The sequence below is a fragment of the Corvus brachyrhynchos genome, unplaced genomic scaffold (assembly GCF_000691975.1).
Source record: "Corvus brachyrhynchos isolate BGI_N302 unplaced genomic scaffold, ASM69197v1 scaffold10, whole genome shotgun sequence".
NCBI classification, from domain to species: Eukaryota; Metazoa; Chordata; class Aves; order Passeriformes; family Corvidae; genus Corvus; species Corvus brachyrhynchos.
Genome location: NW_008236180.1, coordinates 7,514,194 through 7,533,040, shown reverse-complemented (window position 1 = coordinate 7,533,040; position 18,847 = coordinate 7,514,194). Strand labels below are relative to the sequence as shown.

The 18,847-nt window shown below is 38.2% G+C and overlaps 1 protein-coding gene across 1 annotated transcript; it reads left to right on the top strand.

Moving 5' to 3' along the window:
* The first annotated feature begins 680 nt into the window (after positions 1 to 680).
* RAB22A (RAB22A, member RAS oncogene family) lies at positions 681 to 18,062 on the top strand. Its single transcript, XM_017734700.1, has 6 exons — positions 681 to 778; positions 4,235 to 4,316; positions 8,267 to 8,338; positions 8,458 to 8,564; positions 10,369 to 10,478; positions 11,801 to 18,062. The coding sequence occupies exons 2-6, from the start codon at positions 4,245 to 4,247 to the stop codon at positions 11,896 to 11,898; spliced, it is 459 nt and encodes a 152-aa protein (XP_017590189.1). The 5' UTR covers positions 681 to 778; positions 4,235 to 4,244; the 3' UTR covers positions 11,899 to 18,062.
* Positions 18,063 to 18,847: the final 785 nt, after the last annotated feature.

The following is an 18,847-nucleotide window of genomic DNA, read 5'->3' as shown; positions in this document are numbered from 1 at the left end:
TTGCACATCTTAAATACCATTTCAAATGTCCAGCTTCTACTGAGAAGTGTTTTACTGCTAAGAGTTTGTTTCACTTCTAAATGTGACTTCTATATATCTTTTTCGTCTTAACCATGGAGTCGGTGGTGCAAAAATATACACAATCCAGTATTTTCATGTTCTGTTTCCTCTTTCACAATTTTTAGTACTATAGAGTTGCATTAGTAACACGTTTCAGGTGCGTCACAGAAGAAATTTCAAGTCTTTCATTAAGCAGGGTGGGACAGCATTAGTCAGAGGTTGAATGTGTGTGTGTCACACTTGTATAATTTCATGTGCTGCTCTGGTCCTCCATCCTGGCAAGCCATACTCCATTGTTGTATATTTTACCAAAAGTGGTCTTTTCCCATTGCTGTTCCAGAGCAAGGTATGCATAGCTTTGTAAAAAACCCCAAAGTTTGAGCTATAGTAAGTGTGAATGCAGATTTTTGTGGTGCTTCAAAAAAAAACTTAACAATTTTGTTTAGAAAACTGTAACTTGTCACAGACCTTTCATTTTTCTGCTAAATTAGTACAGTACCTGAAGTATTTCACAACTTCTCTGAGATTCTCTGCAGGAATGTGTTATTCACTACAGTGTACTGCAGGGTTTGGAGACAAAAAGAATCATCTATTTATAGGTACTAATACCACTTTCAACTGCTTCTGGTCTTTTTTAGGACACTGGTGTGGGCAAATCAAGTATCGTATGGAGATTTGTTGAAGATAGCTTTGATCCCAACATCAACCCAACAATAGGGTAAGAAAATAAATGAAGTAAATGTGATTTATGCAAGAATAAAATGAAATTACCTGAATAGATCACTTGAGAATTCTTCGTGTGTGGCAGCTAAGTGTGGTAATAAACATGACTGCTGCCTTAATTAAGCTCATGAGCTACCTCAGGACACGTAGGAGTGTTCCTGGCACTCCTGTAGCTTCCATTTTCATTTGTAAGGTCTGGACCCATTTTGTATTGTTAAGCTAAGCTAACAGTGAATACTATGGATGCATCTGCTAAAGAGACAGCATGCTTTTCTCAAGCACAACCCTTAAATTTCAACATCTAGCTATTATGCAACTCCACGGTTTCTAATTTTATTTTTTTAAGGCTCAAGTACAATAAGTCTCCTAGGTTCTTGAGGGTGGTTAACATACTAATTCAGGTAGGTCTCGCTATTAGTTAGTTAAAGTGTTACACATCTGTATGCAATGCACACAAATCTAACTGATGAAACTGTTTTTGCAGTTGGTCTCATAGGTAAGGGGAATATTTGAAAGTTGAGCCTCAGAGCAGCAACATTATTGATCTCAAATCTTTGAATGGATAGAGGGAAAGGCAAGCATCAGGAATTAGTGGTTGGATCTTTTTATTTCTTTTTCTGTCTTTTTTTTTTTTGCTTAGCAAGTGTCTTTTGGGCTGGTTTGATCAGAAGCAATTTTAGGCTTATGGGAGGACAGACTTTGCTTGATGCCACGAGGTGTGTGGGGGTGTCAGTACAATTTCCTGTCTCAGGTGTCACACGGGCTCTGCTACAGCTTTAGCCAAAAAAGGTCCTCCTGATAAAGATCAGCTGTGTCTCATCCTGTCCTTCTGAAAAATTGGGGTCCCCATGATCTCTCTCTTTTCCCTTACACCCCCCTCTTTTTTTGGGTATAAATACTGACATTGAACTGCAAGACATTCTGTAAGAAGTGTGTTTTTGTTTAGATTTCCCTGGTAACAGAGGTTTATTGACAGTACTGAGATCATTATAGTTGCTTGAAGTGACAGACTAAAAATCTATCTCTTAACAGTCTTAACAAAATCATTCACTGGTCTGGGGACTTGGTATTTTGGTAGTTTGCTGTAGTGGTATAAATGAATCAAGACTTGCCCAAATGCAGGGGTTGTGTGAAGGGCCAATAAGATACGCAGTCCCAAAATTTTAAGCAAATTAATTTTGACTTTTTTTTATACCTTGCATTTATTTCCTCATTTAGACTAGTAGGTGGAAAGAACAAAGTAAAAATTAGAAGAGCTTTGAGCATCTTGCTCAACTAAAGCTGAGAATGTTTAAACTTTATTCCTGGGTCTTTGAGTTCATGAGATATGATCTTGCTTCCTGTCCTGTTTTCATTCCTCTTAGAATTAGCTGAGCAATCACACTTTGTTGTTCTCAGTGTTCATTGCTCAGGTTCTGATATGGGCAGCTGCAGAAGTCCTGTCAGAATTGTGCAGTTTTTCTCCTCTCAGGATGGTGAGGGCACATTTAACCAGCATATACCTCTAGGTACTGCAGAATATCTAGTCTTTCCTTATAGCATCAAAAAGGAATATCAAACTGCTTTCAGGTGCATCTTGTTCATGTAGTTATAGTGCCTACTTGGCTGGGAGAAGCAGCTGGGAAATTTAGTAACAAAACATTACTCCTAGTAATAAAGACATTATTCCTACTAAAAGTCATCAAGGATAACTCCAGTTTGAAAGGTTTTGTTGACTCAATTGTCAAAGAATTTTGAGAAACATTTAAGCTCTTGCTAGGTACTACTTGGGGTGGTTTAGTTGTGATGTGAATTATAGAAACGCAACTGTTCCGTTCAAATTGACTGTGTAGGGATGTTTTGGTTTATAGAACCACGTAAGATAAATTCAGTGAGAATCTATGATTTAGGAAACAGTTTCCATACTGGCAAGAGAATTCAGATTTGATGCAGCAGTCTTAAGGAAGTGAAAGTCTCTGCTGTGCTTTACAAGAGATACTCCTATCACTTTGTTTTTCCTTACTTGTTGCAGAAGTACATCAGCTAGTAAATGATGTTGAAATGCATTGCATCTAGGCTCTTCCTTTTTAGGGGTGTTGCAACTTTATATCTGGCTTCTTAAAACACTAATTAACTTTGGAGTTTGGCACACTATCTGGCAAATGTTCTGGGCTTAAGGAATGGCGAGAAGGTTACTTCTTAACAGTTGAAACATTGTGTAGCCTCTCCCTTTCCCTTTCTTTAATGTAGCTAGCTAATTGTCCTCTTATAGCATTGAAACATGTCCGAAGACTGCAGTTACGTTCGCTACAAAAGTGTCAGGGACATCATTAAGTGGTTCTTAAGCCCCAAGATAAACTGAAGTTCAGCGTCCTGGGCTCAGGTATTTAATGCTGTTGATCATGCTGAAAGACTCTTGCTGTCTGAGTCTGACTGTACAGCAAGTTTGGGGTACTATAAGAAGATCCGGTGCCTTCAGAATCCTGTCAAAACTGACAGAAGAACAAACTTGAAGCTCTGCAATATTTTCAAGTGACAGGACTTAATCACACAAAAGGTATTCAAGTTCACAGTGTAGGATCTCGTGTGCTTAAAACAATTATGTCACCTATAGTTCCAGCTGTACAAGGATTTGAATTCAGTGTGTGGTTTTTCTAGTGAAAAATATTCCTGCAGGTAAGAGATACAGCAAAGAACTCCCTCTTGTAGAAGAGTAGGTCACTGAATTCATGTTCTTGTGGGAAATACATTCATTCAGCTAAAGCACATCAAATAAACCACAAAAGTACTTTGCAATATTTAACTATAAAACATCTAGAATTTGGGCAATGGGAGAAGCATAGGAGAGATTTTTTTTCTTTCTTTCTTTTTTTTTTTTTCTGTCCTCTGGAAGTCCAAGAGCCTCTGCAAACTAAAATATGTAATGCCAGACAGGATCTGGAAGCTGTACAGAGTGCAGACAACAAGCAAGTTACTCTATTGATTTCTTTGTCCTGTTAACACCTACCAATAGTGATATCCATCTCCTGTTTTATTCCCAAGTATGGATTTACCAGCACTTACCTGAATGTTAATACAGAGATAGAAAAAGCTGGTACAAAGGGAAGGATTTGACCTCTTTCCCCCCAGAAGTTTCCAGTGTGCATTGAAGTGATTGTTGTGAGGAAGGATGTTGCTAAAAGGCTGACCTTTCTGGGTTTTTTGGTCATACATCCTATATTTTTTATCTAAAGCTTATAAACAATTAAAACTTATCATTTATGATGTGTTTTGTTAGTTGAATTTCAGTGTCTGAAAGGAAATGTCATCCTCTCCATTTCAGCCTTTATATCTGAAACTCTTCATCAGTTCATGGGTTTATGTGTGGGGAAAGCACTTTTATTGGAATGTGAACCTTTTTACAAGGTGGTAATGAATGTTCTAAGCAGGTATTTATATTCTCAAAAAGCATGAACTGTGCATTTTTTTTCAGAGCCTCCTTTATGACCAAGACTGTACAGTATCAAAATGAGCTGCATAAATTCCTGATTTGGGATACAGCTGGACAGGAGCGGGTAAGTAAAGTCATTATCTGTGGGGAAAGTTTGGGCCAGAGCTTGGGTTGCTTTTTAACTCTGCCCCTGAAAGTCACAAAGTGATCTGGTTTTACAAACGTGTTAGAACACTTGTTTCTATGCAGGTTCCTTTTGGATGTGGGTGCTGTAGATATGTTTTTATTTTTCATTGTTGTCATGGTTGAAGTAGAAAGGTAAGGAAGATTACCTTATCTGTAAGATTGCCTTATCTATTGTTTCATCAACTCCTATACTTAGGAGTTGATGGAACAATAGACTGGGTTTAGATTCGCTGAAAGGGAGTGGTCTTTCCGAAGAAAACAAGGCTGGTGTGGGGGGAAGCCAGCAGCTCTCTCTAGTACCATTTCTAGTTGAGTTTTAAACGTTCAATTGCAATATTTGCAGCCAGTGCAGCACCACAAGAATCAAAGTGAAATGAATTACCATGTTTCATAGTACAAGTAAGGCGTTGATTCTGGAAAAATATACAACTGCTAACACATTCTGTTAGCTTTACTGTTAGGGTTATAAATGTGAGTAGGATGTAGATTTAAGCTTTCCAAAGCAGAGTTTCAAGCAGTGTTACAGGTGATAGCTGCTTTTGTATTCTTTTGTAAAGTTTTACTAATCAAATCTGATGGTGTTAGAAGCTATGTCAAGGAATCTACTTTGAAATTTAAATTTTAATTTGGTTAGTTTGGGGTTTTGATCTCTGCAGCATGCATCGTTCTGAGGGGAGGCAACAAAAGCTTTGAAGAAAATGACTAGTCAGATGAGATCTCAGCTAATTAATTTGCATGATTTTTACTTGGAATTTAAAAGGAAGACTTTGCTAGAGAATTTGTTTGCTTATATATTACTACTAACAGTGGTAGAAATTACAGTAGCCGTATTAACAGTGCTTACTCTTGCTGTTTCTTGACTGCAAGTGAACTACTGGCAACTGCCAGTTACTCATGATGAGTTTATTTAGGATGTGAGGTAACCGTGACAAAGGTTGGATTATTACTTTAGGATAACAACTGGCAAATACAGCTGTACTACTTTTCAGGATTGGCTTGAGAAACAGCCCAAATAAAAAAACAAACCAACAAAACAAACACCTTGTAAAACCTCAGTCCTCCCTATCCACAGGCACTTGACCTTTAGGATTCCTGGTGGAACTGAGTTGCCAGATTTTTGGCTTGGTAATAGCTTTGATGTCTAGAAGTAACTCAAGTATATTTGTATTTTGATTTAGTGCTGTAGATTTTGAATGACAATTTATTTCCTTCCAACAGCACTATGTAAAGCAAACTGAAATTGTCAGGGATGTTTCCCCAGGAATATGTCCAATAGTATCTGTGTTATCAAAAATATCCTGAGCCCTTCCATTCCTAGCAGCCAGTCAGCATTTGCTGTAAATAGTTTGTCTTAAGTGAACATCATAGCCCATTCTGGAATGTTAATGCTGCAAAGTGATATTCTGAGAGGTAGAGTATGAATTTTTAGAGGTTGGTACTCTTAAATGGAAAGCTTTATAAACATGCCTGCCACTATCTGGCAGGAAACATCCATTACATTTTAGCATTCCATCCCGTTCACTTTAACTGTGTAAGCAATGGGAGGACCCTGTAATTTGGATTCAGCACATCTAATCTGAGGAAGCATCTCTGTACATGACCAGCATGTTCCTGGTCTATTTTTAGACTCTCAGTGATACCTCTTTAATTTTCTTCCATATAAGTTGCATGATACCTTTCCTTTTTTGATTTCAATAAAGATGTCTTTCCAGGACTCTGACCCAGGAGCTGTGATACCTGCGAAATTTATATTCCATGTCTGAGAGAAGTCACTGAGAGACCCCAGTATAACCGAGGAAATCAGTGAAGTGTGAGCAAGGATTTTTTTTTCCAGAGCAGGACAGCACTATCACTGCTGTCACTAATGGGTTGTATACCTGCCTGGCCCTGAAATCTGTAGCACAGTTTTCTGGTCATGCAACCTATCTGACAATGAATTATGGAAGGAATTCCCTCCATGGAATACATCTGGAACACCAAAAATGTCCACACCATTCTTGGAACTGAAATGTCTCTGCTGAGTTATGATGTGGAATGCACGGAATTCATAGTCTTGGCTTCTTGAGGAGAGTTTGCTGATTCCCATTTCAAAAGCCCAGCTGCAAATAGTGCTGCACTGCTCTGGGTACCCCCTTGCTCTCCATGGCTTCAGGGTGGCTGGATAGCCTTGTTCCAGAGGTGGAAATGTGCACCAAGTCGCTTCACACACCTCATTTACACGCACACACCTTATTTCTTCTCTCATTTCTTCTCCACCGAGTTAAATTCATAGGAGGTCACTTACAGTAATGAGGATTTTTGCCTTCTTACCTAACAGTTTTGAGTTTCCTTGCATAATTACAATATGTTGTCTTAATAATTCTGTCAAAACACAAATTGGAGGCTGGGGGACAAGCTGAAGTCTTTGGAAAAATTGGAAAAGGAAAATCCAGTGTTTCTGGTAACATCTGTTTCATTAATATATTTTATCTGCCGACTGCTCTTAGGTGGAAAAAAGTATCTAAGTGTTAGTAGACAGGAAATGAGAGTAATACAAAATCAGCAAGTGAAAGTTGGTTTATTCCCAATGTAAATAGTGAAATAATCAAAAGGCCAGGTTGCAACCAGTCCAAGTGGTGGTTTACCAAATATATTTCCCTTTATATTAGTACTTAGAAGGAAGAGAGGGTTTATATCCCAATGTGAACTGAGTGCCTGCCCATGTTTCCCTTTCCCACTATTAAATATTTTTATATTCTGAACTTTGTGTTCAAAATCCTATTTTCAAAATAGAATTTGAGAGCCAAATGTAAATGGTCTGGAATTCTGCTTTATAGCAAGATTTTTATGATTTATTATATTGCTCTCAGTTGAACAGTACTAAGCAAAAGGAAATTGGTATTTTATTAGAAATGAATAAGCCTTTATGAAAAACTGTATCCAATTCATTATTTTTACCCTGAGTAATAAGATGCACAAAAGCTCTAAATCATATATGCTTACATGGAACCAATACATGCAGTTCACTCTGCACTTTGATGGAGAATTCTGGTTGCAAGATTAGTTGTCTTGGCTTTTTTTAAATTGGCAGAATATCCCACTGTTCTTAAGAATGCTACATTGATATTTTTGATGCAACTTGATCATGGACTTTATCACTTTTTTTTAGACCTGGATTCATAAGGCTCTGTCCACACAAAGGTACAGGCCCTACCAAGCAAACAGACCTGCAGTAGATTTAATTCTGAAAATCACAAGAAAATTACTGCAGCCTTTTATCTAGTATATTCCTTAAAGCTCTGCTTGCAACAGGGCACATAGTTATGGGCTTTTGCTTTTTTTAATTTTAAACATGCTTCTAAATTTGAGGGGAAAATTGAAGCAAAATCCTTAAAGCCATAAGTTAAATCATGAAGAAATCAGCATTTCTAGCATTTAAGACTGATGACTGATCCATGGGGCTAGAGGTTGACAGCAGCTTCTGAACATTTCAGATCAACATTAATATATGGTAGTTTTCTTGACATTTTTGTCTTGGTCAAAGTTGACCTTGCTTCTTCCTGCATTTTTGCCCTTGTTTGGTGTTTAAAGTTGAGCACATGCATGTTTGTGTAGACAGTCTGTTAAGTGAGAGGTTCTAATCTAGGCAAAATAAGATCAGGCTTGCCTTTGTGCTGTTTGCAGTAGGTGAGCTGCTGAGCCCCGCACGATTTACTGCCCGGCCTTTGGAGAACAATGCCTTCCTGGGAGATTGTGTGCTCTACTGCACAGACCAGTTGTGACTGTAAAGGAAAGTTTTCCACTGCTGTGATCTTGGTTTTCACTTTTTTCAATAGTAACAGTAATGACAGTGAGATTCTGGAGTTTGGTGGAAGATCAGGTTTATGTTGTCTGGTGTCTTTCTTCCAGTTTCGTGCTTTAGCCCCGATGTATTACCGAGGGTCAGCAGCAGCCATTATAGTGTATGACATCACAAAAGAGGTAAGAAACTTGATCTTGGCCCAGCATTACGATTTCTGGGGTTTTCTGTTTGTGTCATGGGCCAGTTCTGACTCTTAATTCCTTCCGTCTTCTTTCTTTTTTTTTTTTTTCCATATTAGGAAACTTTCTCAACATTAAAGAACTGGGTTAAAGAGCTTCGCCAGCATGGACCTCCCAACATTGTTGTAGCTATTGCAGGAAATAAGTGTGATCTTAATGATGTCAGGTAAATAACTCTTGTCAGTTTTGAGGGTTTTCCTGAAGCCCTAGTGTTAAATATTTCAAGATTTTAGAGCAGCTGAAAGGTATAGAACAATCTAAGCTGTTCTGCTCTAGTGTTGTAGTTTCATAAGGGGTTTGGGCTGTCAGAGGACATGGGGTTTGTGCTGTTTCTGCTGTTCAAAGATGTGGTTAGTCTGCCCTTGGATGGTCTCATCCACTTCCTCCCCTGTGCTGATGTGAGTATACGTGTGATTGGGCAGTAAACTGCGCTGTAAAATGGATCCAAATTAAAACTAACCCTTTAAAAAAAATAGAAAACAACTGATCCAAGTATACTTATCTTTCTCACACCATGAACACTTGCTGGCATAACGGTGTGGGGATAGCAGGGTTAGGAATGAGCAGTTTACGGGGAGACAGGATTACCTTTTCTGGTGGCAGTGCCAAGTTACACAAACCTAAACTGCCTGTGAAACTATAGTGTAATAGAAGCTGTTTACCTCACTTTACAAGAAGTGCCCCTGTCAGTCTGTAGCACCTCATTTTGCTAGGAAAAACACCAAGCCTGTTGGAAAGCATTGTGTAGGTTTTTCTGACTTGCTTGTTCAGGTGCCTTCCTTCCCTGCTTAAATATTGGGGTGGAATTGGCTGTGGCCAAAATAGTTGCAGGGAGCGGGAAAAGCTCTTGAGAAACTTTACGAACAGCCAAACTTTCAGGAAGGCATGTACTAAAAACAAAAGAAGTCCTTTTTTATTGATGCTCTGGTTAAATAAGCCAAAATTCAGAAAGAAGGTGTGTGTAAACTTCTTGGGTTTAGGTTTCACTGCAAAAGGCACCACAGCTGGTGCCTCAAAGGAGGCAGCTGGTTACATGTTTAAAGAACCACGGCAAAGGTGGTTCTGAGTATGGTTTTACAAATTGTTAATACCTAGAAGTTATCTAGTGAGGTCTAATAACTTTTGTTAGAAGTAGCATGTCTTTTGAAGGAAATACAGTGTAAAATTACTTAGACCAGAATTCAGTCTCACATGCTCAGCTGGCATCATAAGTGTAAACATTTCTATTCAAGCTAATGAGGAAGATTCCTTGTACTTTAGTCAGAGGCAATATTTGAGTCGCTGATCAAAGTCCATGCTCTTGATATTCTAAAGTCCCTCATTACTGAAAGTAGCCTGTGTATTGTAGAAATTGTATGTAAAGTGATACAACATAAAGTCCAGATCTCCCTACAGCTGCTAGGGTTTGTATTTTTCATTTTTTTTAAGGAAAGATACAAAATCATCAACTTGCCTTCTTTGGGGTGCAGAATAACTTTTACACTTCTGTATGCTCAGTATAAAATTATTCCTCTTTTATAGCTACGTCTTCACACAAAGTAAATGCTGTGCTGATGATTTGTGCAGTGTTGGAAGATGCTTTGGTTTTGTTAACAGTCATAAGAAATGCACAGGATCATTGGAAATAATGCTTTAGGATCTTCTCAGGACATCTAAAGCGGGGGGGGGTGAATAACACACCTCAGAAGGACTGGTTGTAGAACTAAACTTAGAGCACTCAAGACAAAACCACTGTAATGTTGTCAGATGGATTAAGGCCTTGGGTAGTTCATGACTATGCTCGAACCTCAAGGCAGGGAGACAGCACAGAGTAAAGAATGAGCAGCAGCTTCAGCATGAGGGAGCGCTGTGATGCCAAACAGGTAAAATAGTCATTATAGGAGACACTTAAAAACTTAATCTGTCCCTTAAGGTTTTGAGTAATGGGATTCTTCTGCATTCATGAATTTTTCTTTGCTTTTTTTTTCCAGAGAAGTCATGGAAAAAGATGCTAAAGACTATGCAGATTCCATTCATGCAATATTTGTTGAGACAAGTGCGAAAAATGCAATAAACATTAATGAACTCTTTATAGAAATTAGTAAGTATTTAAACAGTTAATGTACTTTCTTCTGCAAGAAGTTCAAGTAGAAATTTGATTTCTGTGTTACCTTTTGTGCTATTTGGGTGAGAATATACTGACTTAAATTTGTTAATCTGACATGACTACAAACTGCAAAATGAGCTGAATGATTTTCTGGTCATCTAATGACCTCTAAATATTCCTTCTAGAGATTCTCAGCCTACTGTGATGCTGCTGGGTAAATAGCAAATAGGGTACTCATGTCAGAAGTCAGTATCATCACACCATGTCTGTTATTGAATGTTTCAATTAGTACTTCCAAAGTTATGGAAGGGAAAGGAAATGGCATGAGGAAGACCCAGACTTTATACATCTGAGAAAAGAAGTTAAGTTCTCACTCTTAGTGCTTGTACTTAGGCTAAAAAAGTGTGTTTTTAAAAATACAAGAATTCATAAATGCCAGATTACTGCATGGGGAATAGCAACTACTGCATGTAGATTTTCCACAAGTATGTTTGTGGTACCTTGGGGTTTTTCATATTAAATTGCAAATCTTTTCTGTCCCATTTGTGGTGAGGACAACAATGATACTTTTTATGTGCGTTAATAAAAGCAGACAGTATTCCAAAGTGAATTCTATGCAATATTATTTGGTAGCAGCACCAATGTGCAGGTATGTCATCCTGTTCGTGAAAAGGGGTCTAACTACAGAAACATCAAGAAAAAAAATTGGGTCTTATAGAATCAGTTGAATGTATTGAAGCTGTTGTAAAAAATATGTGCTGTAGGTTAGCTTCCTTATTTACTGACTTAATAGTTGCTCTCTAAAATTGATCTTGAATAAACTATGGGGGAGGGGAGGAAATCATAAATCCTCCTCAGAAGAGAATGCTCAACCAGGAACAGTCCATTTTAAAGACTGATGAGATGACTAAAGCAGCTCTCTCTACAAGCACTCCTTTGCTAAGCCTGATGCAGGTGATCTGTGGAAATACAGGTCAAGATGGTTGTTCTCAAGCTATTCCAGATGGTATTGCATCCTGCAAAGTATTCTCCAAGTGCTTTTACAGCTCAGCTGTCCAGATCTAGATGAGCCTGAAGTGTAACTGTTGCTAAATTGACTTCAAACTGCCTCTGCTGTCTTTTTGTGCAGCCGTCCCTCTTACAGACATAACACAGACTGTTGCTGCCATCATGCTGGGCAGGAATGTCTTCCCTAGTGACCTACAGCTAATTGAAGACACATTTTTGTATACATACAAAAGAGCATACACCGGATGCTTAGAATTAGTTTCAAGTATAACATTTCCTATAAATTTCTTTTTCCTGCCTCCTTGTAGGTCGCAGAATTCCATCCACTGACACCAACCCCCCGTCCAGTGGGAAGGGCTTCAAACTTCGACGACAGCCATCGGTGACAAAGCGCAGCTGCTGTTGACTGACCCCTTAGAAAATCAAACTTGTTTATACAGTAGGTGGTCTTGGAAGTTAATAGTTCATGTTGGGTTTATATTATCAGTCTTAGATCTTTATCTGCTGGTGTTCATACACCCAAGGTCCCCAAAAAAGGGACTGGCTCATCTGACACCCGTACGCGTGCAGAAAAGACTGCAGTCATCAGGGCAGCCTGCTGGCTTCCACAGCGTGCAGTGTCTCTTGCATTCAAAGGGAATCCATCATCACTTTTTTTGGCCTTGCTTGATTGGAAAGTGACTACATGGATGGTAGAACTGAAATGTTTTTGTAGTTTTGTAATCAAGGTTTTGGGAGGTTTTTTTGGTAAAAAGGGAAATGAGCACTTTTGTGGGAGATTGTGTTAGGAGAAGTCTGGAAGTTAGATGTCATTTCTTCCTTTTCTTCAGTGAGCCTTATTTTAAATTTTGGTGTAGCTAATCCAAAGTATGACAGGACAGTTGATGTGAGATGGCTACAGAATAAGCAACTGAAGACAAACAGTAGGCAAATCAGTCCATCCAGTCCCCAAATCCCATTTGCACTTTTTATTTAAAGATGATCTGCACTGGGGATGGGGACACAAGCAACAGATCTTAAACCACAGACAATCTTCTTTTTCATGCTGACTGTAATCACTTTAAGGCAAACTGATATGCTTATAAGCATCTTTTTGTTGTTACAAGTTTTTTTAATATTAAGATGTTGTTTGAAGAAAATTACTTGTAGATCTGACTAAATTAAGTGGTTACTAAAAAGAGATGCTGTAAACAGATGCTGCCAGTGGTTCTGAGAAGACCTACAAGTTTTTGGGGAAAGCTTTTAATTGCTTGGCATGTGTAAAGTGTTCATATTATATTTATGAGACCGGTGTTTAAAGTGTTATAAATTATGTAAAAACAGTAAAAAGAACTACAATCTTCTACACTCCTTCCATTCCACACCTAGGGATAAACTCTTAGGGAATCTCCATCAGGGCTTTTTTCCTGCATTTTAGGTATTGTCACTGTGAGTTCATCCAGAGGCAGATGAAATTCTTTCTCTTTCAATGACATTTGAAAGGGCCAATAGAGAATCCTGTTGGGGCAGCATGAGGCCTGTCTGTTGAACAAGCTTTCATCTGGGGTGCACCCAGTCCTTCCTATTTTGGGCACAAAAATACACATAGGAAGTAACCTTAAGACATGTGGTAATGTAGATCGTTACCTCTTGGTTCCTGGGGTTTTTCATCTGTGAGGGTTTTTAGCAAATCAGTGTTTAGCTTATTCTGTATTGGGTTTAGTAGGCTTTCAATTAAACTATAGATTGACCATACCTGTTTGTGCTATTTTATTTATTTTTACTTTTTGTTTCTTACCAGCACTAGTGAGAAACTTCTATACTTTTTGAAGAAAAAGAGCTTAATAGACTTGAGTATATACTAAAATATGCTGTTTAGCTTTAGTATCAAACTGAGGTCATGATGATGCTTATTCTTTTTTTAATCTGGTTTTCTGTCATCTCAAGTATTTTTTCTGAAGAAAATGCATGAAAATTTGTAAGAAATGAAAAGGACTTTTCATTTGTGTTAGTGAAAATTCTTGGAGAGCTGGAGCAAAACAGGCAAACTAGTACAATGAGGTTTTTGGACAGGTCAGTGAGTTTAATGATATTTGGTGACTACATTTTTGTCATGCCTTTTCCTTACCCTGCCTGCATTGCCAATTCTGCCTTCTTTGCCACAGTCCTACAGGCTCCATGCTTCTAGAGAGCCCAAGAAATCCAACTCATGCAATCCTTCATGGGCATACATCCTACTCTTTCTGCAGTTCTGATCTTGAATTACTGCAGGTAATGAACACATGGAAACAACCAGTGTTTCAGATTGTCCAAACTACCAACCCTGGAGTGAGGCTGCTTTTTTAATGCTTGCCTATTTAAAAAGTCAGACGGTTGATGTAAGTTCTCCTGAGTCAAGATAAGTGTTTATTGATCACTGGCCCTGCTGAAAGCTGGAATGCAATCCTCTCTGCATGAGATGCACATGCTCATTGTTTCATTTTTGGTGGAGAAAAATGGTTTCTTTTGTATTAATAATTTGGTAGGTCAGCTGCTTTCATCTTGCACTAGACTTGCTGGAATTGATTATATTTTGTCCTAACATAGCTTCTCTATTTGGAGATACATTGGTATTGGAGTGTTTGGAGTGCTGATTATCAACCATTCCAGCTAAATTTTTAATAACTTTTCCTGGTAAGAAGTTGTTAAAAAAGCTCAGGATTAAAGTTTTATTGCACCGTGTCTTTCTGTCTAATGAGTGGAGCTCATCAGAGAGACTAGACTTTCAGATACTGTCAAAGGGAATTACACAATCTCAGAATGGTTCAGGTTGGAAGGAACCACAGTGGGTCATCTGGTTCAACCTCCCTGCTCAAGCGGGGTCACCCCAGAGCACACTGCACAGATTAATTTCTGCAGAACAAGTTTGAAAGGGCAAAGTGTCATGTATGTAAAAATGTAACGAGGTGTGTGTTATATCATTGATCCAGAGCATTTTTTAGCTGAAAAAAATATGACTATTGCAACTTCTAAACACCACCAGTTCTTTCTCATGAAAGTTATAGAATTGAACAAAAATATAATTTGATAAATATTTCATTCTTAAGCTTTGGAGCAACTTGAATGTGCTCTCCAGGTTTTGGAAGGTGTCTTCATCTGACCCTCTGTTGCAACAGTCACTTAGGTGATTTGCCAGGCTCCTAATCTGTGCTGTAGGTAGTTTTGTAGGATATTTTATGTACATGCAGAAAACTGGCATATTAAGTGCCCAAGTAGGTGAAATTTGGAAGCTTGCATTTAATAGCAGGAGCATCTAGTAATCGTACTACTGGAAATTGCTATAGGTGCTTTGAAAAGTTCTAAGACAATTCTGAAAACTTTTGCTGTTGCTGTGAAGGTAAAGACTTTGTTATTAGGTCCAGCAAATCACTGCACTTCAGATCCCTGCTGACATCAGAGACACCCTTCCTTTAAGTGCTGCAGGATCAGACAGTTAATGGTTTAGAGGGAGGCTTTATGCAGACTGGAGTCTTTGATGTGTTGCTTTACATTTAATGCTACCAGCCTGCTCAAGAAGGATTATTCACTTGCTTGGGAAGAGAGTTAAGAGGAGAGGAGACAGGACCTACTTATTGATTTGGAAGTCTAATCCTTTAACCTGGTTGAGGGAGAACTACATTCTTGGTTAAAGCTTCATTTTAGTTATCAAAAAGTAATTCATGGTGAAAATCTTGACTGGTTTAAAAGTTAGCCTCAGCAAGATTTTGTTACACAGTTAAGCTGAAATTCTTCCTTAACATTAGTGTTAAATTCCAGTATAATGCATTATTAGTTGGAAAAGGAAGCTTTAGCAGTGATATTTGAATGACTTGCTTGTGAAACAGTCTTTAGTGTGTGTTAAGGATGATGTAGACTATTTGTGGTATGCTGTGTCAGCAATCTGCAAAGACTATCTTGGGAATAGATGATTTACAGGACAGAAGCTGTCAGAAGAGTGGAGCTGCTCACCCTGGAGTGAATCTCACTCAGCAGCAATAGCTACAGACAAGCAGGGTAAAATCATCTCCAACATGAGGAGAACCTGCATAATTCACTGGCTTCAACTTCTACGCTGCCTGCTCATTTTGTAAAAAGGCTTCACGTATCTCTCCTGAGTACTTGCAGCCTCTAAAAAAGGCTGTTTGGCTCATAGTTGAGAGAGAAGGAGAAACTTTCTTAACTTTTCCGTCAGGAAGTCATTTTACAGCCACCTGAGATGGTTTGTACATCACAAGTCAGTTATTCAAAGCAGGAGACTTGTGTACTTGGAATTAAGCCTCTAAAAATCTGCAAAAAATTCCCTAAAGAAAACTGTTGATGTTTTATGTTCAGATCCCATCTCTAATAGTAGATCACAGCCTAGTGATGGTAGGTGACAGAAGATTTACAGAAATGTGATGATGGTGTAAATTAATAATGTGAGATGGAAATATAGGTTCTAGTATTAAAAAAAAAAGTTAGTTTTCCTTTGAGTCATATGGCTCCAGCTTGTCAAAAGGAATATGCTTGAAAATACATATTTGTATATCATGCAAGCATTCAAGTGCCAAAACATAATTCCCTAAAATTATTTAGGCCTTCTTATACCAATGTTTCTGAAAAATCCCTTCTGATATTCTGGAGGTCTCAAAAGTCTGAATGCAAACCACTTCTTGCTCAGCTACAGTCAAAAATGCATGACTTGGAAAAAATCAAACAATCATTACCAGATATTATCCCTAAAGTGTCACAGATAACAAATCTTTCAAGGGATATAAGACTATCCTGAAATCCAAGAATACTGATGAGCTTAGCCTCTGACATGTCAAAATGTTCCTAGGGTCAGCTTTTTCCTCCTTCCCCCCCTCCATTTCCTTCCACCCCACCCAACCCTGAATTTTTAACATAGTGTTGTCAGAGTGTACATGCTACAAAGTGCAATTCAGAAATACTTAGAAAAGTTCTAATGGCTGAGAGTGACTTGGTGCTCACTGTTTTACATGGAGAACCAAGGCAGTAGGATGACTTTTCTCAGTCTAAGAATAAAGACTTCGTAGAAGAATCAATTTTGCTGTTCCTGTTTACAGCAACCTGCAAATTGATGTCCTTAAATTTTTGCTTAAACACTAACTGTAAATTTTATTTAAGGAGCTAATTGCCTTTGTAAAGGTCACCTGCTTTTAAGAAGGTTGGGCTTTGCTTGGTTTCTGTTGATGTTTTCACATACATATTATTGAGCAAACCAACTGCTACTCCTTTTTCAAATGTTGAAGGACACAGACCACTCTTCTGTCATGCTCTTCATCACTGGGAGTGTGATATTCCATCCAGTTGTTGCACTTGAATATTCTGTAACTCTGACACCTTGATAGATTCACCGCTACTATCTTGCCTCACTTTTACTTGTGTTACAGTATGTATTTCCTATTAAATCCATTATGTTTTCTTGGCAATTTGTTCTTTGTTTCCTTATGGGATTTAGACAACAATAGGTGGTGAGTGTCTCTTTTGCCACAAAGTTCTAGAAGTATCTGTCATAGCAGCAAATATTTGTAAGCAAAATGGTAATTCATTAGCACAGCCTTATGAAACTGTTACAGCAGCTGAGACCTGTGCCATGACTGTATTTTACCACATAATGAAGGCTAAAAGCAAATTCACCTGGAGGAGCAAGAAGTTATTGTAAGCCTCTAGTCAACTCCTCTGCATTTTAACTTTCTTTCTTGTACTTCCTCTTTCTGAATTATGTGTATCCAACACTGACACTGTGACAGTGAATTAATTAAGGCACAGAAATGGATTGCATTCTGTAGCTGAGACACTTAAGACTTCCTGGCAATTTTCCCACTTGTACCCCCCCACACTGAGGACAATGAAGAAAAAAAAAGGGTTTTTTCTTAACGAGAAACTGCATTTGTGTGTTCAGGACACAAAAATAACCTGATATGCATAGAGCTCTTGCAGTGTAGTAAATGTTTGCCTGTAAAATTAGATGTGAAGGTTAACCTTTGTATCAGCAATTCTTGTCACTCATAACAACATTCTGCCTTTTCATCCTAGGATGGGGTTAACCTGTTACAAGGGTTGAAAGGTCTGTGCCTTCTTACTATATTATCTCTTACTAAAACAAACGTAAGCCGCTCAAAGTTACAGAGCATTTGCAGCACTGTAAACTGCACAAATTTCCAACCATTGCTTCACTGCATGAAGTGTAGTCAGATTACTAGTGATGAGATATTGTAGTGATGAATTCCCAAGCTTATGAATGTTTTGAGACTTTTTTTTAGTCTTCTCTTGGGCTGGTCCTGAGAGCGTGTACAGGTTTGTCTGTATTGTTGGTTTGTAGATGCTAATGAGGAAAACCAGGCTTTTGTTCTCTCCTTTTTGTTTGAATTGTTACACTCCCATATAGTGCATAGAATGCAAATAAAGAAATGTTGATTTGACATAATGTAAACAGCCTTTTCAGCCTCAGCATCCATAATAAACTTTTATAGTGTAATAACATGCTAAATCACTACCAGTCTGATGTATTGTGCAAAAAAAAAAAAAAAAGGGTAAAACTTTTTATTAATAAAAAGCTTTGTTTATAAATATGATAAAATGCTAAATCCCTACCAGTCTGATGTATTGTGCAAAAAAAAAAAAAAAAAGGTGTAAACATTTTATTAATAAAAAGCTTTGTTTATAAATATGCTGGCTTGTTTATAAATGCTTCCAAAATTCTCCACATCTTAAAAAACAGTCTCTATAGCAATTTAATTATAGAAGAGGAATGTAAGTAATAGCTTACATGTACAAATGACTGGAATAGCTGTTTTCCAGAAGTCCTGACTACTGGTGTTCAGAAACTGGAGCTTTTCCCTGGTTTATGTACACACAGACAAAGGCAGAAGATCTTGTGCAAAGAAGGGATGGGGGGAAACAGCAGAGAGAATGCAGCTTTTGTGTAACACTTCCTTTCTCTGCAGCACCATGTCTGAGAAACTGCAGGCCACACACAGTCTTGCCAAGCAGGGCAAGGCCTGACAAATTCTAGCAGGGCCAAGTTATTTAATACATTGCTTTTACCTTAGACTGCATGAAATGCACAGTTCTCAACTGCTTAGGCCAGGTTTCTGTCAATCAAAACTATCAAGTGCTTTTAATATCTGCATAGTGTTGTGGGGCCTGTTGTGCTGGGAAGGGATCTTCTCTTGTTTGTTAGTACAGCCAGCTGGTTGGTAACTTGCTTTTTTTAAACCACTGCTCTGCTGCTTATGTAGTACCCAAAAATATGGAGTTGGCTGCAGTTAACTCACTTGTCTTACATGATGTTTAAAAGATGTGGCTTTGTTGTTTCAGTCTGGGGTACACATCTAACATGTTGACTTAATAGC